Source organism: Sinocyclocheilus grahami, unplaced genomic scaffold, assembly GCF_001515645.1.
Source record: "Sinocyclocheilus grahami isolate Dianchi unplaced genomic scaffold, SAMN03320097.WGS_v1.1 scaffold715.1, whole genome shotgun sequence".
NCBI lineage: Eukaryota > Metazoa > Chordata > Actinopteri > Cypriniformes > Cyprinidae > Sinocyclocheilus > Sinocyclocheilus grahami.
In genome coordinates, this window is record NW_015505894.1 from 402669 (window position 1) to 422596 (window position 19928).

The window sequence follows — 19928 nt, forward strand, 5'->3', positions numbered from 1 at the left end:
GGTGGTGTTTGTGGGTGGGGGGGGGGGGGGGGGGGGGGGCTCAAGATAACGTAAAAATTATTGGAGTCAAAAAGTTTGAGCCACTGACTTAGAGCGTGTTACTATCTACTGCATACATGCCATTCCAATGTGTTTGTTTGTAATATTTGACTTTGGGCACATTTAGGTTTGTCCAGTTTTTAATTGTATCACTTCTTTTGTGTTTGAATGTCATATACTTTACTATTATTGAATTCTGCATCTTATAGTTAATTTCCAAACAGCTTTTAAAGCAACTGTACAGTGTGAAGATACGAGTCACCTTAGCTTCACCCAAGAAGTCCCTCGGTTTAAGCTGGTCTACCTCTTGTTTCCTGGGACGGAACACTTCACCCTCAGGAACCAAGAGAGGCTCCAAAACCTCTCTCCTCTGGGAATAAAATGAACATTTCATGATTAAAATGGTCAGTGAAGTGTTGTCATCTTAAAACTGCTGAAATCATCACAATCTACTGCGTTCAGTAATACATTATCAGTAAAAGAGCAATCATAATGTAGCGGGGGATCTCTAGCACTATGAGAGAAAAAAAAATGTCAGTGTCCTCTTAGCATTTTCTTAATAAAATGATCACATAGGTCTTACAGAAATAGCCTCTAGAGCTATGTCTATCAAGTTGCTCCGGCCCGCTCCTCTCTCCTGTGAGGCCGCTGTCAAAATTTCCCTGGCTTTGTCCCATTGCTGCAGTCTAGAGTGGACGGCTGCTGCATTATAAAGGACCTATGAGTGAAAAAAACCCACACAAGTTGTACACACTGTTCATTACATCATATCAATAGGACAATAAAAGATTAGACACTATTGCTGGGGTCAATTTTATTATTTTTTTTCTTAAATACATTTTTACTTTTATTCAGCAAGGATGCATAAAATCGATCAAAAGAGACAGTAAATACATTTATAATGTTATCAAATATTTTAATTTGACTCTGTTCATTGAAAAATCCTTTAAAATGATCATGTTCCACCAAAATATTAAGCATCACAACTGTTTTTAACTGTGATAATAATTAATGTTTCTTGAGCAGCAAATCAGCATATTAGAATGATTTCTGAAGGATCATGGAACACTAACCAGTTATTTTAAATTGCAATAACATTTCACAATATTACTGATTTCACCATATATTTTATCAAATTAATGCATCCTTGTGTGTGTGTGTATATATATATATATATATATATATATATATTACCCACTGTATATATATATATATACACATACACATACACACACACACACACACTCATATGTATATACACCTAAAGTAACATTATATTTTTTACCGCTCTCTTGGGAAACTGTAAAGTAATTTATTTCCTTGAACAGGACCCTCTATTCCATCATCTCAATTACTCTTCCAGGAAATCACATAAACCATACCTAATACCTATAGCACATATTCCTCAGGTCTAACAATGGACTAGTGGTGCAAATTTAGCTCTTTGGCTCTGTTAAACTTTTACAAAGCAAATGTTTCTATTTTTCAGCTAACAGGCATTTGAGGAATAGAAAGGTTGTTTCATCTGTTCAGGCTAACCTGAGCTTAACCTGACAACTAAGGAATGCTGGACATGTCTTATCTTCTTTCACGCTGGCATTTGACATTACATAACCATGGAGCTTTTTCACGCAGCCCTCAAAGAGGCCTTGTGATGGATATCTGAGCAGGTGAACTCCACCAACGTTCATGTTTAATGGCAGAATTGACACAAGGCTAGAGAGAAATGGTCAACAATTTCCCACCTCTCAATAAAATGTTAACAAAAAAATTTTACAATAAATTGAAACAATCATACTTTTATAAATGGTTTTGTTTGAACTTTTTTGCACATATAGAGAAAAATATGCTTAATGTTCTGACCTGCCAGCTGTACATTTTATAGCGAAGACCCAGCTGTTTGTAGTCAATAACAGGATTTTCCCTCATGAATTTCTGAGCCCATATACAATCAGCCAATGCCTCCTCCAGCCTGGTGTTAGAAAAAAAGTGACACAGACAGAAATGGAAAGAGAATGAGACAGGGAGAGAGCAAGATAACAAAGAGGCAGTGTCAGATCAAAGTGAATCAGCTGTCCAGAACATCAACTTTAAACAAAAAAGGTCAATGTTTAAGATGTTTGTGTTGCGTCACGCTGTAGCGTACCAGACAGACTAGTCTGCTCATTCATAGAGAGCTACAGTATCCTCACCTATTTGCCATCATATGAACAGCAGACCTCTGAAAAAATCCCACAGCAAGACATGAATCCTTTGCGATTACCTGGTCGAGAGCCTAAAAGGCATCATTTGACATCGTCAAAGACATCTCAAAAGACATCTCCTTTGTGTAAAAAACATTTAAAAAATATATATTTAAAATAATTTGTGGGGAAAATACAAATATAGCATTAATAAAAATGTAAAATACATTTGAAAAAAATCAAGATATTTAATTAACCTCCTCAACAACTTTTAAAAAAGAAACATAAGTCTGATTTCTAAATCTGGAAACTTATAAATAATAAATACATTTGATTAAAATAAGAAGTATTAAGATAAATTGATATGACAACATTAGAGTTAGAATACTATTGTAAGCAGAAAAAAGTAATAATAAAAACTAAATATTTTCCAAATAATATTCTATACATTTATAATAATCATTTTCACAGTGCAAATTAGGACTTCATTCATTCAAACACACAGCTGCCTTTTAAATTTTAGGATGGCACAAGGATGATCATATTTTGTGGCATCTGTGGCATCTAAAAGCCTCAAAAACCCTAAAACTGAACCATAGCTCTCAAAAATAGTTTAACAACCAAAGACAATGATAACTGTATTGAATTATTGCTACAGATATCCTACATTGCTATCATGTCTTACACATGTAATTGCAAAATGTATGATTGTACCTTGATGGCCGAGTCCACCTGACCCAGGGCAATGTGTGTCGAAGCAACCACAAACATAGTGCGACAGTTGTGTTCTGTGATCTGGTTGAGTTTAGTGAGAGCACCCAGCCAGTCCCGGCTGTCTATTGCTCTCACGGCCTCATCCCACAGCTTGATCAACTCTATGTAAAGCATGGCCCTCTAGAACAAAATAAAAAATAATCAACTGATATTTTAGAATCACATACCAAGATGTACTGAGAAAACACCATATTTTGATCTCTAATAACACTAAGAACAAAAAGAGTGAATGTGACAGCTGCCCGCAAATACAGGTCTTGTAAGAAAATAAAACCATAAAAGCAAAATCTAATACTACAGTAGTACAATGACCGACACTTACCACTGCTCAGAAACTCACAGAGATAAATCAGGAACTTGAACTGCTTTCTAGAAGTGATCAATCATGAATATGAGCATGGCTCCTGAACAGGTGTAAGCCAGAGTTCTTCGTGAACTCACAGGGAAGTGATTTTTGTAGTGTGACACACAGCCGTGGTTCCTCCCACTTGCCATGCCTTCAGGAAGTCCCACATTCCCAGGAGAGAGAGAGACAGAGACTTGTAGAGCAGCAGGTAGGGCACGTACACAATGGCTCAATTAAACAAAAAGGTGTTGCATAAGGAAATTGAAGAAAGACAATGTGCACACTTACACAATAACATACAGCACACTACGGACAGAAACTATAAAGGCTGTCTGGCCAAGTGTTACACTACCAGGAAGCACTTAGTCATCACCTGACATTTATTTTAATAGGGAAACAGTCAAGAAAAAGACTGGAGGGAGGAAATCCCAGCATTGCTATATGTCTCTTTTTACATAGCAAGTTTGCAGCTTTAGATTTCTCACAAATAAGGTTATAATTCAATTTAATTTCACAGTATCTTAAAAACAAACAAACAAAAAAAGGAAATGGAGATACACTGTGCTGTTTTGACACACTTCTAGCACATTTGTCCACATGTAGATATATTAAGATATATGTGAACACCATAATAAACGGGGATACAAGTGAAATATCCAATATAGTTATTTCAAGTCATGAAGACTTTTACTTTGAAATGGTTCCTTGACTTTTATTCTGAAACTATTGGGTAAATTATTGTTAAACTGCGAGGCTGCTATGTTCATTGCTTTAGACAACCTTTAACATAATAACAGTGTAAATCACGCACCGTACTCTTGACCCATCAGGGATAAGCGCTCGTCTGCAACGTTTATCCACCTTTTTCTTGTCGTAAAAATGGGCGCGGTATGGCTTCCGGTTTCATCTGCGTCCACTCCGTCCAGCTATTTTTAGCTGAGCAAAACAGTTCGTTTTGCTGCTTGATATTGAAAGTTGGTGTGTCTTATCATATTATTTTAATGTATTATCTGAAATTATGAACACACTGGTTTGTAGTGCAAACAGTTTTACCGTTTACTGCACGTTGTTATTCTCCTCGTTATTTACCTATAGCGGCTAATGAACCGGAAGTCTCACCCATAGGCTTACTTCCGCGTTGAAGAAAAAGGTGGATAGACGACTCGTAAACAATGACACAGGTCACATGACAGCTGGCATGATCACATGACTGTCAATAGCCCTGTGATGAGTTCATGAAAGTGTGCTAGATTTCAGGCTTGGTGTATGGGGTCTCTGTGAGAATGGCTGCACATAGGCTTTTCCTCGGATTCATGTTGCTGATCCTCGGTGGAAAAACTGAGACACGTTTATCTGTGGCAAGTTCTGTTCTTATCAGTTTTCCTATATTTGCCTGTTGATTTATGACATTTTATTGCTAACGAAGTGTTTCAGTTGTTTTCTTACAAATCTCTCAATGTTTCTTAATTTTCCTCTTTGGGACGTTTTCTGTTTTTTTTTTTTTTTAGATGGAAAAGCTCAATAATGAGGTCACCCCATCTCACAGAGACCTTGCTCCTGATTTCAAGGAAAAGTATTTTAAACAGGTTTTAGACCACTTCAATTACAACAGCCTTGGCAATGGCACATATGATCAGCGCTACCTTATTACAGGTGATAATCTACCACACTGTCATCTGTTAGAACTTTTATTATCTTTTTAAATCATATCCATACTGAGTGAGTGCATTGTGTGTTTATTGTAGATCAGTCCTGGAAGAAAGGCAATGGACCTATTTTCTTCTACACTGGTAATGAAGGGGACATATGGGAGTTTGCACGGAATACAGGGTTCATCACAGAGCTGGCAGCAGTGCAGGGAGCCCTGGTGATATTTGCTGAGCATGTAAGATTGTCATGTAACTGTTGAATCATATGATCATGGAGGAAGTTAGACAAGCTGGGACAGTTCACTCAGTCTTTGATGTCAGGTTTATGCAGTCACACGGTCTATAACTGTCCACTAATCTTAAGCTTTGCTTTAAACTCTAGAGGTACTATGGAAAATCTCTTCCATTTGGGAAGGATTCATTTAATATCCCTGAGGTGGGGCTGTTGACGGTGGAGCAGGCCCTGGCTGACTATGCGGTTATGATCACAGAGCTGAAGGAGGAACTGGGAGCTCAGAAATGTCCCGTCATCGTCTTTGGTGGAAGGTGGGTTTCTCATTTTGTTGAGAAACTTATCTTCTGACAGACATACTGTGTATATATGCACATACAGAAATCCATACTGGTTACATAATATTATTTTATTATTATGAAGCTAAACAAACATAATAACAATAATAAAAAACAAATACTGTCTGTACTGTACATTGGCAGTCAAAAGTTTGAAATGACTCGCAGTTGTAATGTTTTTGAAAGTGTTTTTCTCACCAAGGCTGCGTTTATTTGATAAAAAAAAAAAGTAAAATTGTGAAATATTACTACAATTTAACATTTTCTGTTTAATATATTTTAAAATGTAAAATCCTGTGATGGCAAAACTAAATTTTCAGTTTTCAGTGTCACATGATTTAAAAAAAAAATCATTGTAATATTCTCATTTGCTGCTTAGTTTTTATTGTGCCCAACTATTAATAATGGTTATTTGGTTCTGTTGGAAAAAGTTTTTTCTGCTTAATATTTCTGGCACCATGATACATTCTTTGAATACAAAGTTCAAAAGAACAGCATTTATATGAAATGGAAATCTATTGTGACATTAAATATTTTTTACTCTTACTTTGGATCAATGTAATGGATCTTTGATAAATAAACTATTTTGTTTTTGTATTATTATTACTTTCCCCAAAATTATTCAACAGTAGCATACCATGGTTTCGACAAAAATAAAAAAAATAAGCAAAAAGTGTTTTCAACATTGATAAGAAATGTTCTTTGAGCAACAACTGATTTCTGAACTGAAGGATCATGTGACACTGAATACTGGAGTAATGACTGCTGAAAATTCAGTTTTACCATCACAGGAATATATGATGGTAAAAAAAGAAATATATATATATATATATATATACTGTATATACACTTACATAATTTTTTTTAAAAATTTTAATAATTTTTCACAATATTATATATAGATAGATAGATAGATAGAAGTCAACATTTGAAGTGGATCAAAAAAGTTCATCAAATCAAAGTTGTCCTAAGACAAGAATGCATTACGGTTTTAGGACAACTTAGATGAAAGGTTTTGATCCACTTCAAATGTTGACTACTGTATATAAAATCATTATTCTAAACTTATTGTAACCGGTAGGGTATGTTATGTCTGTTTTTTCAGCTATGGAGGAATGTTAAGCGTTTACATGAGAATAAGGTACCCGAATATTGTGACTGGGGCGTTAGCCGCTAGTGCTCCCATCCTGTCCACCGCAGGTCTTGGAGACTCTAGACAGTTTTTCCAGGATGTTACCGCTGTATGTTCACATTTAATCCCTTTCTTTTGTTTTAAAGCATGCCTTTAAAATTTAATACTTTTTGTACATAAAAGTGCTTATGATTTTGTATTAGCATAATATTGATGTGTTCTGTTTGCTTATTCAGGATTTTGAGAAGTTTAAGCCTGCCTGCAGAGATGCAGTGCAAGGAGCTTTCCAGAAGCTCAACACTTTGGCACAACAGAAAGGTATCCATTGCCATTCACTCAGAATGGATAACAGTGTTCAGTCTGTGCATGCAAATGGCTTTCATTCTCCATGTTTTCCCATTTATACTTCATAGACTACAGAGGCATCCAGTCTGCCTTCTCCCTGTGTAAAACTCCCTCCACCCCAAAGGACATTCATCAGCTGATGGGACTCTTACGTAACGCCTTTACCATGATGGCCATGTTGGATTATCCCTACAGCACTCATTTCATGGGCAGCATGCCAGCCTTCCCTGTGAAGGTATTGGACTGGTCACTAGCATGAATATTCAGCCAACCCCATCACCAAATGGAAAGGGGATAGCATAAAAAAAAAAGAAGCTTGCCACTGAAATACTTCAGTGTATAATGCAAAACCTAATGGTGTTAATCAAATGTTTTCTGATGCATATAGCAAATGAAACCATTCCAGCCCATCTGGTTCCATTTAAAATGGCTTAGCAGTGCAGTTCCTGCAGTTGGACCTGAACCGGTGTGATTGTGTGTCTTAAAGATAAATTGCAGTGCTTTTTACTTTTACAGGTGGCGTGTGAAACCATGCTGAATGGCACTGATCTCATGTCGGCACTCCGAGATACTGTCGGTAAATGAGAGCATCTTTGCACAGATTTCATTTTCTGTTTTTCTTTTTTAAATCCCTCTGGTACTGGCAAGGCTCAAAAGGCTTCTGCATTCATTTTGTGCCGCCCCACAGGCATTGTGTATAATTCCACTGGCCAGCTCACATGTTATGACCTCTACAGTCTCTATGTGGAGTGTGCTGACCCCACCGGCTGTGGCCTTGGCTTTGACAGCTATGCATGGGATTACCAGGTACCTTGATTACTTCTCTCTAAACCCCGAATATTAGATTTTAACACAAGTCTTTAGTAAAACAGATTTATTTGGAGACTACACTGCTGCAGAGATTACGTCATTTTGTAGGCCAACACAGAAGTTTGCGTCGCCCTGGTTCCAATATGATTTTTCCATTGGCTTTTGGATTATTGCAGAAAAAAATCTCCAACAAAAGTTTGATTCTTACACAAATTGTTCATCAAGATAAACTTTAAATTGAACATTTCTGAATTTTGAAGCCTAAATACAATCATCACGAGTAAAAAGCTAAACGTAGGCTATAAACAAACAACATGGTCGCAATATGATTCCAATTGGAATAGATTGCAAGAGCATGTGATGATGTATAATGTTCCTGAAAACCTCTTAGCTAATTGTTAGCAACCACCTTTTCCAAAGACATGTAAAAGCTTTACTATTTTACTCTTCAGTTAACCACATTATCTCTGGCAATTAACCAAAAACCCATTCCAAAAAGACCATCGACAACCAGAAATTCTAAATCGTCTCCAGGTTCTTCAGTCCAAATACTTGACACTATTATATTTAGAAATTCATGTTAAATTACTTCTCTAAAGAAATTAGTTTTAAAGTTGAATCCGATGTTTTGGGGTCATTATAGTATGAATAGACTTTTCTTTCACTTGTAATTGTATATTAAAAAAAATTTATTTGTTTTTTAGGCCTGCACTGAAATCGAGATGTGCTATGAGAGTAACAATGTGACAGACATGTTCCCGCCTATGGCATTCACCGAGCAGCAGAGAGAACAGTATTGCTCAAAGAGATGGGGGGTGGTGCCGCGTCCAGGGTGGCTGAAGACCCAGTACTGGGGCGACGGTAAGCTGTAACTACCAAAGAGTGCCTTTCTTTTTTTTTTTTAAAAAAGGTTAAGGTTTTACCTCATGATTATACATCAGGTTCTGCTCGTCTTTGGTCCTTTTAATATTCATTGGATGTTCGCAATGAAATGGGAGCTCAGTGTTGCATCCATTTGAATTTTGTCTTCTAGATCTCGCCACCGCAAGCAATATCATATTTTCCAATGGTGATCTTGATCCTTGGGCTAATGGAGGGGTAAGACAATTTTACTTTAAAAGTTTTTTTCCCTCACTAAAAATGATGATCTGAATAATTAACTTTAGCAATTCCCTTGTTATTTGTTGCTGTTAAGGTTTACGAAAAAGTGTTTTGTTGTGCTTCCCTGTGAAACTATGATGGAATTATTTTCACCTGTAGATCAGGAAGTCACTCAGTCCATCACTGATTGCAATCAACATACCAGAGGGAGCTCATCATCTGGATTTAAGGTGCACATTTACAGAACTTATGTATAACTTTGAGAGAAATGAAGACAATAAAATGCATATTTGGCTTTGTCATCTGATCATTCTTCCGTTTGTTTTGTCCCCCCCCCCCAGGGAGTCCAATCCTAACGATCCTGAGTCTGTGATTATGGCTCGGAAGGAGGAGTCTGAAATCATTGCTCGATGGGTGAAGGCAGCAATGAAGGAGTCATCATGAGTTCCTTTTTATGTACAATTTATTATTAACATTGTAAACATGTAAAATATTGATTAAATCCATTTATTTCTCACAGAAATGGACATTAAAAAGGTACATTCAAGAAATATATCAATAAAAAGAAAAAAATCAAAATGTACAAACTCACTCTTGTTTCATTAAAAGGAATATGTACTGCTGTACCACATATTACTTGTTTCATCACTCCTGTTTTACAATATTTTTTTGAAGTTCATGTCTTTGGTGTATGAATGATTCAAAATGATGTTGATTTGTCAATATGCATGAGGCATCTAATATTCTGAGACATTTGCACAAACAATTAAGAGCGAGGCATGAAAAGCCCTTCATTTTAAATCTGAGATACACAAGCTCTATTGAGTGTAGCTGTCTTCAGTTTCTCACACAATGAGAGAAAATAAAATACCCAGAAATAGAATACAGATAGCAACTTAATTTAACACGTCCACACTGTATTATAAATAATCACAAAAGTATTTATTCTCATAAAACAAATTGTAGATAGCTTCACAACAGGACTGAGATGTTTAAAACCGATTGAATTCTCATAAAAACTTGATTCTCTGGATTGAAAACAGACAACATTTGTCATTGCTCTGTATGTAAAGGCACACGCGGAACAGAACACCTCACTACACCACGACAACGAGAAACCGGTTAATGCTCAGCCCTTGATGAACATCGGCAGTGGTTTTAATTTACATACTACATAAAAGACCGGGATATTAATGTAAGATTCTGCACAGTGAGATGTAATTTTCAACCAAGCTTTTCAAATACAATGCACATAGTACATATCTGTAATCTGTGTAAACGGCAGGAATATTCTCTTAATGGTCAAAAAAGTTGACTGTTTTTTTTTACATTCTATTTTATTTAAGCTCAGGCCCACAAACTGATCTGTAATAAGTAGTGAAAAATGACTAGCAAACACTCAACTTCTCTCCTGTAAAAAAACGTGGAAATTTGAAGATTCTTTTAAGAAAACCACCCCAAGAAAACAAAATCCAATTTTTCATATTTTACAAAATAATTACCAATACCATGATGTTCTTCATACACACATAAAATTACAACTGACACAATCACATCTGATGTAGGTCCCCTGAAAGAGTGAAAACTGCCATAATATAAACCCTTAAAAACATTGTGTTTGATTAACGCTCTATTAAAATACATAATTCTGACTGCAATCACAACAAGTGGGACCAAATTGAAAAATAAAAATCAGCAACTAAATAATAATAATGGTCCACCTGCTAGTCAGTTTTAACGTCAAAAGAACATTTAATATATATATAAAAAATGTAAAACCCAAGATCAACAACAACAAAAAAAAAAAAGTAAATTTCTCCTATTCACAGGAATGACATTTTACAAATCCCTCACAGCAAGGTTGGGGGTTTAAACTCAAAATAAAAGAAATATTTGAAATAATGAATAAAAACACAAACATTTCCCCTTGCATGTGCTTGAACACGAGATAAGCTAAAATCATACAATGCTGCCTGATAACTATACCGCATGTTTCAAATGTTCGCATAATAAAACTTATAATGTAAAGAAAACTATTTTTACAAAGCTAAATAGACCATCAGATGATGGTGAAAGACTCCTTAAATCCCCACAACAGAAACAACAGCAATTCTTTCATTATAAGAAAACACACACACTAAAACCTCAAAACACACCATTAAAGTGCTTGCAGTCCCCATAAGGTTTCACAGTATGAACATTTTTGTCCGTGTGCTTGGGCTGAGAGACTGCGCACACTGATTCAATGGGCTAATTCAGCAGCCTAGCTGATCGACAGCATAACAATAGCATAAATAGAGTAAAAAATGAAGAAACTCTATTAATAGAAACATACAGATTACTAGTACAATCAGAAACTACACATCTACAAACAGTTTCTGTCATGGCTGTTTTCATTTTGTTTTACCAGTTAGTGACTTTCAATTACAAAGAGTTCCTAGTATAGAAAAAGATGGCAGTTTGGATATTAAATGTGTTCATGGCCCTGAGAGAGGTGTGTTTGGTTATGCACGTGTGCTTGTGGGTCCTTCACTGCTTGTGGCCATATGGGCAGAGGATGGGCCTCAGTGTTGAAGATGTACTTGTCTAAGCTGATAAGGTTGGGGTCATTAGAAAACAGCAGGTAGAAGTATTTGAGTGTCTCACCCAGGAAGAAGCTCTCCATCTTGTCTCGAGGGTTGGGATTGGCTGGATCACGGACATTGTTTATGGACGTATAACCTCCGGTGGGAACCTGTGGGGAGTTGAACACATGAGTCTGTACTGAAGGTTGTTTGGTAACATTCTTGTAAGCTGTTGATATGAACTGAAGGCTAAATGTGAAGTTCAGAACAGCAGAGAGAAAGTACAAGTACATTTGGAAATGGAGCGAGGCAATGTTTGAATAAACCAAGAAATATGAGAAGTCATGTAGCAACGTATCTGACACATGAAAATAAGATGGGAGTCAATGATATCTTGAGTCTTGTTCTGACAAAGCACCAAAGTTTGGCTTTGGGCCAGAATGAAAAACAATCACACAGTCTTGAGGCTCACATTTTTCTTACAATATGCCTGCATTCAATTCCACATTTTCTGACCAATGATGAATGGATAAGGATTTTTATTTCACTTTACTTTTAACTAACTTTAGAGATCACATTCACAAAGAGTATTAGTGAAAGAAACACTTTACACCTGAGCACAACTAGATAAAAATGTGCTGAATTAAACTTTCCCATGTCCTTTTAATATTTTATTAATTTAAAAGAAAGTTTCATGCCTGAAAAAAAGAAAAATTGGTAAGATTTTTAAAATGTTTTTGGCTACATTTATTTGATCAATAAAAACAGTAATATTTGGCATTTTCTTAACATTTAAAATAGCAGTTTTTTTAATTTTGTTTTATAATGTAACTTATTCCTGTGATGCAACACTGAATTTTCAGCAGACATTACTCCAGTCTTCAGTGTCACATGATCCTTCAGAAATCATTCTATTATGCCGACTTGTGCTTAAGAAATATTACTTCGTTTCAATGTTAAAAACAGTTGAGCTGTTTAATATTTTTTTGAAAACCACGATACATTTGTTTCAAGATTTTATTATCAATAAAAAAAGTTAAAAAGAACAGTATGTATTTGAAATACCTTTTGTAACATTAGAAATGTATTTACTGTTACTTTTGATTAATTTCATTAATTTTTGCTCAATAAAAGTATTAAATCAAATGTACTTCAATAAAAAAAATTAATTAATAAAATAAAAAACGTACTGATCTCAAAACTTTTGAACAGTAGTATAAATAATTAAACCGTTGAGCAATGGGACTGTGGTCAACATTATCTGAAAATCATGCAAAAGCACAAACTTCAAAAATACACCAGAAACAGTACACCATCTGAAAACTATTTTCAAGACACTATGATTGGCAATGCACTCATTTGAATCTCACATACCATTTAGAATGGAAAATATGTAAATTTGGACACAGTGCACAACATGTACCTTCCACAGTTTTGCATGTTCTAAAACATTTCAAGGTGACAGTGGAAGCGTTTCATCACTCTCTCACATACCCTTGTGTACTTATTGAAGTTCTGTAGGATCTCCCAGCCCCACTGCTGGTACTTCTTATCCTCAGTGAATCTGTACATGTAGAAGAGGCTCTCTACAGTCTCTGGCCGCAGAAGGTTGTGTCGGTCTGCAATCTGTAGGACATTATGAGATCACAAAGGAGATTTCATTTCACAAACAAACGCCTATTTCACAGCTGCCAACTGAAAGTTCTTCCTGAGCTCACCTTTACATCTACATCCTGTGTGCTGCCCTCATGCATGTTGAAATGAGCTATCTCCGGGCTCAGACCTGTCTCCATCTGGGCATACATCTGGTAGCAGGTCTCCATCAGCTGTTTTGCCAGCTCCATGTGATCCGCAGGAAGGCCATAATGTGCCCCCAGCGCAAGTGTGCCAGGCAGGAAACAAACCAAGTGGTCCTGAAAGAAACAAGAAAGGAGGAAAAAAGGGGCTACATGAGCTATTTGATTCTGCTGGGCCTGAGGGTTTGTTTTTCTTTGAGAACAAGCATACCATTTTGGGACTGAAGTGGCCATGGGACAGCTCTCCTACAAATGTAAGATCGGAAGGAGTAGACTTCTTCAGGAGGTTCTTCTTCACGCCTTCCACAGCCAGCAGGTAGTCATCCAGCAATCTAAAAAAAAAAAATGGGAGCACATAAATCTTTGAACCTGAACCTGTATATACATATATTTAGCTGAATTTTAACAGTCACCCATTTTTGATTTAATATTAGCACTACAGGATGTCATCATACCACAGCTAAAATTTTGGTATTAACTGTTTGAAGGTCAAACATATAGAGACTCTACTCACTCGTTCTCGGTCTTGCCTCCTTGTATCCACTGCTTCAGCAGGTACTCGTAGTAGCTGTCAGCCCTGGCACCCAGTGTGTAAATGCCCTGATGGGTGAACAGCCCGTTGTGGGTATTGATAAACATCGGCACTAACCCATCTTGCTTTCCATCCAATTTGTGCACCTGCTTCATCACCTCCATTACAGCCAGCTACAGAAAGAAACGGAAGAAAAGTAACCACCTGTTCCTATGAGAACAGAATTGCTTAAATGAGTGTTCGGGTCTTAACTGAGAAAGACTGTCCGTTGTCTTGACCTTGTATTTGGGGTCTCCGGTAAGTCGACTGAGCTCTCTGAATTCTAGCTGAATGCTAGTGACCTCAGCTACGGTACTGTCTGAAGTCCACTGCGGAGGATGAGCCGTCCCCTTCCCAATATTCACATCCGAATAGGGGATTTTTGAGACAGTGTTGAAGGCAGGCATCAGTCTGGAGCCAATATCTTTCTGAAAATGAGTCATGTGATAAAATCACCAGAACATAGTAACAGGATAAAGAAAAACTTTGAAGCCTCCAGCCCTTTCATCAGCATGTCCTTCTTACTCACAGCTTTCTCCAGGAACATGGAGTCTCCGGTCAGATGGTAAGTACTCAGAAGGCCACCCAGTATACGAATGGTGCTCTCGAACAGATTGACATCCACGTTCTTATCGAAGGAGAGCTCTCTGGCCACCCACTCCCTGGCCTCTGCAAACTCTGTCAACAAGATTTATGTAAATCAAGTAAACCAGATTACACACCATAAACAGCTCAGTAAACAACAAAAATGGCATATAATTTTTCTGTTACAACATTTTTTTCTTAACATGAAGACATATCACTATTATTAAGTCATCTTCCCAGAAAAGTGTAAAATGGTGGCTCTGTGCTTCTAGAATTGCTTTGTTTCTTTGAACATCTCAACCTGCCTGACATAGTAAGGTGAGTTCAACCAAGGCTGTGAGTTTAGGGCTGATCGGTTTTGTCCACCAAAGGACAAATATATCAACTATATATATATATATATATATATAACACTTTTTCTAAAAAATGTAATACATTTGGAAGAGTACAATGAAAAGTTATATAATTTCTTGTGACTTGGACTGGATTTTTTTCCCACAAGAAAAAAAAAAAATCTTGGTCTGTGATGGACTCTGTAATGTATGTTCTCTAGCAAACTAAATTACCCTCGTTGAGACCCAAGATCCACATGGTGTCCAGCGCATCAATTAGGGTCAGCCCAAGTCCAAACCACTCTCCATATGAATTAGAGATTGGTTTTAGCTCATCGTGACCCCAAGCAAAGTTCTTGTAACCCTTCCAAGCATGTCTAAAAGCTTCTCTCACAGCCTCCAGCCTGCTCTCAGCTGAAAGAAACAGAAACACAGGAAACATCTGCTTCAGTGCAATCCATAAAAAGAAACAAATGAATCTGGCAGATCAGCTGCATAAAATGGGTTTATATTTAGAAAGTATTAATAGATTGAGCAACTGGCTCTTTTCCTGTTCAATATCAAAGGAGTGTAGCTGACAAAATAACAAACCATGTGCTAATGAAGCTGGGTCGTCTTGGATGTCTGTGCCTTTGGTGTCAGTCTCAGATGCCTGTTCTTCTTCTATCACAGCTCCATGCCAACTACACACATGTGAGAAATAAATAATAATAATAAACAAACCATAAGATTATGAAGTCCTCTATACAGCCAAGCTCATCATCATGCAAAATGCACATGCTTTTGTATTTGACATTGACATTAAACATCAAACCTAATGATTGGCTTTCCTCCTTCAGATCCTTTATTTTCATTCTTCAGGTCCAGTCCCTGATTTTCTACTCCCAACAGACCCGAAACATTTGTTTTGGTTTGCAAACGGTTCTGTAAGACAGGAGGCCCACGTCTATGGTAGTCCTTTTTCTGTTTTTCAGAAGAAAACATACGTTACTGCCACGAACCTCAAATAGCAGCAAAAAGCACAGCCTGTAACCTTGAGTTATCAGGTTACTCATAAAAAGAGGCCATTCAAAAAGAAAGCAAGCAACAAATAGGTCAGGCTAACCTCAGAGGGCGGCTCAGGAAGAATGGACTTGTACTCATTTTTCAGGTTGACAACCAATGGCCGTTTTCCATCGTACCCGTTCTCCCCTACCACACCATCTGAGAAACATAAACACAGAGAAGGTATAATGAGTCTGAAGGCATGATTCTGTTTTGTAAACACATTACTGATCTGACTGCGAATGCAAATTTTTTTTTTTACCTTGTAATTTTTTATAGAAAAATTTATTTTTATAACTGTATTTTTGGGTGAAACAACATACTTCTCTCTGCCTTTATTTCAAATACCTGAAAGCTCACAATCAGATCTGCTTCATTCTAACCAACAACTGTTTCAATTGGATGCGCCTCAGAAAAGCTCTATTCTACTTCCGTTACATCCCAACTTTAAAGGGGCCATAATATAATTTTTTATGCATTACTCTCATTTTTTATTTTTCAACAAGACAATTTGGAAGCTCATTTTCAATTGTTTTTTGTAGCATCTCACCTCTCCAGTGCCCTATGAGAGTGGGAGATGTGGCAATTCCACAAACCAACAACAGCATGAGTGTAAACAGGATCAAGCTGCGCTGCAATCTGGACAGCTGTTTCCATTTCTGGAGACAAAGTCAAGATGATTGTATTATCACATTTTTGTAATCAATTATTGGGCAAAACAATCAGATTACCCTACAGATGGGCCTCGAAACTACTGGATAAAACCACAATGTTAAAGGAGTCATACGATGCTGCTAAAAATAACATTATTTTGTGTATTTGGTCTAATGAAATGTGTTTATGTGGTTTAAAGTAAAAAAAAAAACATTATTTTCCACATACTGTACATTACTGTTTCTCCTCTACACCCCGCCTTTTTGAAGCGCGTCGATTTTTACAAAGCTCATCGGTCTGAAAAAGCGAGGTGTGCTCTGATTGGCCAGCTATCCAATGCGTTGTGATTGGCCGAATACCTCAAGCGTGAGACAGAAATGTTACGCCCCTCACATACTGTTGATGCCGTGTCCCGGCCAGAGCGACGACACAAAACATTAAAACCCATTACAAACGAGGCATTTGTTGCATCCAGTGGGGACATAATTACTGATTATAATGACTTATACTGTCGTTTTACGCGTTGCATTGCATCTCACCGCATAAACATAAAACCCTGTCTGCATTTGTGATCAGAGAAATTACATACAACAAGTGCTACTCTACTGCCCAAAACACGCGTTTGAATCATCAGTGGCAAATGATAAAAGAAAACGTACTTACGTGAGTCAGAACTGCCGGCATTGTAGTCTAACGTTACTCTCCCAGGATCCGTAAACAGTCCTCCATAAAATGCGCTGCACACATCTGGATATTTGGGTTAAACTGTTCTGGAACAGTGTTGTAAATACAACTTAACCACTGATTTGTAGTTGTGTCCTCTTTTGGAAGACCAAACAAAGTCGTTTCGCCTTCACAATGAAGCACACAGCGTCTTCACGACATGGCTGCAGCGTCAACAATACGTGAACATTTGGGCGGCGTTATGCAAATCTTCCCACATAGTGAGGTAGATATGTGGGGGCGTGTTAGAACGAGCCGTTTTAGGTAGGCGTGGCTGACTCTGCACTTTTATAAAGAAGATCTCTTTGGATTTGAGACTTTAGTCTTTGCAACTTTACAGATCTTCTTTATGCACCAAGAGCTTGTAACACTCCAAAGAGAAAGGAAAAATTAAAATCGCATCATATGACCCCTTTAACAAATGAATGATTGTTGAATATTAACTCACCCTCCAGCAGGACTGCCGGCGCCACTGCTTGCTGTTGGTGTAGCTGCCACTTTCGCTGAGAGTCAGAGATACAAAATCCCTGCTTGATGGAGGCAGCATGATTCACTGTCTCTCTCCAGACTGTTTATAAACTCAGTGGCCAGGTTTCTGTGTACACAGAGAGAGAACAAACTTTGTCTAAAAACCTACAGAGCTGCCTACCTGTACAACATTTCTGGGTTGACCATGATGTTGAAAAGTGCTGTCTAGTTAGGCAGTTCACTAGGCGTTAAGACACCGTCAGTCCTGTGAGTAGCTGCGTGGGCAGCTGGCTGGCACATACAGTACTGACAACACAGAGAAACGGTTTTTTTTATGTTTTCAATTTGCAGTTTTCAATAAAGACGTCGACGGCATAAAGAAATGATGATGTATTTTGACTAACATAAAAATACATTTTAAAAGTTTATTTCACAGATTAAGTCTAAAGCTGCAGCCCGTCAACGGATGAGACCCTGTTAATAATTGACATCAAAAGAGATAAGTTATCGTCTAACCAATCCAATTATCTAACTATATATCATGATAAAAAAAATTCTAAACAAACAAGAATAGCATTTCAATCGTTGACTGATTCATTATTTATTCCACAGCCACTTCGACTGTTGATTCATTCAAAAGAACCGATTCATAAGAGTCATGCGCTCCCACTTCAGCACGCGAATAATTAGCTCAGAAAACAAAGTCCGAGTATTTTAGTATGGTGTCCCTCCACAGCGGCTGAGAAAACGAATATGAAGAAAATTATTTGGCTTCGGTATATTGTAAAATTACATAAACGAAGAATTGTTATGTTTTCAATTTGCAGTTTTCAATAAAGACGTCGACGGCATAAAGAAATGATGATGTATTTTGACTAACATAAAAATACATTTTAAAAGTTTATTTCACAGATTAAGTCTAAAGCTGCAGCCCGTCAACTGATGAGACCCTGTTAATAATTGACATCAAAAGAGATAAGTTATCGTCTAACCAATCCAATTATCTAACTATATATCATGATAAAAAAAATTCTAAACAAACAAGAATAGCATTTCAATCGTTGACTGATTCATTATTTATTCCACAGCCACTTCGACTGTTGATTCATTCAAAAGAACCGATTCATAAGAGTCATGCGCTCCCACTTCAGCACGCGAATAATTAGCTCAGAAAACAAAGTCCGAGTATTTTAGTATGGTGTCCCTCCACAGCGGCTGAGAAAACGAATATGAAGAAAATTATTTGGCTTCGGTATATTGTAAAATTACATAAACGAAGAATTGTTTCTATTCAGTTCTCGGTTGCCAACCCGATCGACCAAGTGTCAACCGTCAGACAACGCTTTCTCACTGACTAAAAAATTGACTGCAACGGATTTATTTACATTATTAAAGAACCCTTAAAACGATTTAAATTTTATTTAGTACAAAAACCGACCAGTTTAGTAAATAATACAACTCACACTTGGTTACTTTTCTCGGACGTTTAAATTCACGCAGGATTAAGCGGACATCAAGAAGTCATTCACCTCTCTTCCTGGAGTAACGTTACGTCGAGCGTCCCGCTGTGTGAAGCGGAGCTCTGATCGGCTCAGGATCTCACGACGGTCCGAGGCATCACTGAAGGGCCTAGAGCTCACCAGCGATTACTCACTCACAAAAATCCCATTCGACTCTTCAACTGTGGCGAACACCAAGCGACGCGTCTGAAAATCCTAAAGGTTTAAATGTAGCATATTGCAGCCATTTTTTTTTCGGAACAGGTTTCAAGTGATTTCCTGGAGACGAAGACAAGCCAGCTGTTGTTGTACAGTACACTAGCAGCAACTTGTGGCTTTTCCAAATAATCCTCCAGAGGGCGCCAGGCACGCCACAAACTGGGACCAATCAGAAAGAGAAACCTAAAAACTCATTGTTTGGTCCATCTGTTATTCACCACACAAGCCTACAGGTTTATACTACACAGTTCTGCACTGAAATTATAATCGGAGTATAATAAAAGACCGTGGTTGACAAAAACGCGCTTAGCTATTTTAAATATTAGATTTATTTTGTAAAAAAAATTATAAATGAATACTTTTATACTGCAAAGATGGATTAAATTGATCAGTTGATCAAAAGTGAGTTTGATATAGTTACATTTTTTTCTGGATTATTGCAATAAACAATGTTATTCCAAAAAAATATTGAGCAGCACAATGTCAACAGTGAATGTTTCTTGAGCACCAAAAAGCATATTCAA

General features: G+C 37.2%; 3 protein-coding genes across 7 annotated transcripts in view; 1 reads left to right on the forward strand and 2 right to left on the reverse strand.

Moving 5' to 3' along the window:
* The window catches only part of LOC107560237 (NADPH oxidase activator 1-like), a 13834-nt gene extending 4889 nt beyond the window's left edge, over nucleotides 1–8945 (reverse strand). Inside the window, exons 1-6 of one of the 3 annotated variants that reach the window (XM_016244363.1) lie at nucleotides 8772–8945; nucleotides 2937–3116; nucleotides 2232–2314; nucleotides 1903–2011; nucleotides 623–757; nucleotides 302–409 (exon numbers count right to left, since the gene is read on the reverse strand). In XM_016244363.1, the coding sequence (XP_016099849.1) occupies nucleotides 302–409; nucleotides 623–757; nucleotides 1903–2011; nucleotides 2232–2314; nucleotides 2937–3116; nucleotides 8772–8906 (750 nt within the window). In that variant the 5' untranslated portion in view covers nucleotides 8907–8945. Of the gene's footprint in view, nucleotides 1–301; nucleotides 410–622; nucleotides 758–1902; nucleotides 2012–2231; nucleotides 2315–2936; nucleotides 3117–3318; nucleotides 3488–8771 lie in introns of those variants that run through there. The other 2 variants (XM_016244365.1, XM_016244364.1) reach the window with 2 other exon arrangements.
* LOC107560239 (dipeptidyl peptidase 2-like) lies at nucleotides 4521–10183 on the forward strand. The gene is made up of 13 exons (XM_016244367.1): nucleotides 4521–4700; nucleotides 4851–4995; nucleotides 5088–5227; nucleotides 5374–5537; nucleotides 6667–6802; nucleotides 6930–7011; nucleotides 7107–7273; nucleotides 7555–7615; nucleotides 7727–7845; nucleotides 8553–8709; nucleotides 8882–8946; nucleotides 9109–9179; nucleotides 9291–10183. Exons 1-13 carry the CDS (start codon nucleotides 4626–4628, stop codon nucleotides 9391–9393), a joined length of 1485 nt encoding a protein of 494 aa, XP_016099853.1. The 5' UTR covers nucleotides 4521–4625; the 3' UTR covers nucleotides 9394–10183.
* Nucleotides 10184–10267: 84 nt separating this feature from the next.
* On the reverse strand, nucleotides 10268–19511 carry man1b1b (mannosidase, alpha, class 1B, member 1b). 3 transcript variants are annotated; one of them, XM_016244362.1, is made up of 14 exons: nucleotides 19345–19511; nucleotides 17667–17813; nucleotides 16392–16500; nucleotides 15903–16000; nucleotides 15612–15760; nucleotides 15389–15480; nucleotides 15032–15211; nucleotides 14410–14558; nucleotides 14120–14308; nucleotides 13824–14014; nucleotides 13521–13641; nucleotides 13232–13426; nucleotides 13008–13139; nucleotides 10268–11683 (listed from the first exon to the last, which is right to left on the reverse strand). In XM_016244362.1, the coding sequence occupies exons 2-14, from the start codon at nucleotides 17763–17765 to the stop codon at nucleotides 11417–11419; spliced, it is 1971 nt and encodes a 656-aa protein (XP_016099848.1). In that variant the 5' UTR covers nucleotides 17766–17813; nucleotides 19345–19511; the 3' UTR covers nucleotides 10268–11416. The 3 variants fall into 3 exon arrangements, with proteins under 3 accessions (XP_016099848.1, XP_016099847.1, XP_016099846.1); XM_016244361.1 differs by having other exon boundaries at nucleotides 19216–19511; XM_016244360.1 differs by having other exon boundaries at nucleotides 17667–17992; nucleotides 19216–19511.
* Between the last annotated feature and the right edge of the window lie 417 nt (nucleotides 19512–19928).

Coding starts and splice junctions, on each gene's coding strand:
- LOC107560239 (XM_016244367.1), top strand. CDS start 4,626: ATGGCTGCACATAGGCTTTTCCTCGGATTCATGTTGCTGATCCTCGGT. Junction 4,701..4,850: donor CTGAGACACGTTTATCTGTG/GCAAGTTCTGTT, acceptor TTTTTTTTTTAG/ATGGAAAAGCTCAATAATGA. Junction 5,538..6,666: donor GTCATCGTCTTTGGTGGAAG/GTGGGTTTCTCA, acceptor CTGTTTTTTCAG/CTATGGAGGAATGTTAAGCG.
- man1b1b (XM_016244362.1), bottom strand. CDS start 17,765: ATGCTGCCTCCATCAAGCAGGGATTTTGTATCTCTGACTCTCAGCGAA. Junction 16,501..17,666: donor GCCGGCAGTCCTGCTGGAGG/GTGAGTTAATAT, acceptor CTTTGTCTCCAG/AAATGGAAACAGCTGTCCAG. Junction 14,015..14,119: donor CCGGAGACCCCAAATACAAG/GTCAAGACAACG, acceptor TTCTTTCTGTAG/CTGGCTGTAATGGAGGTGAT.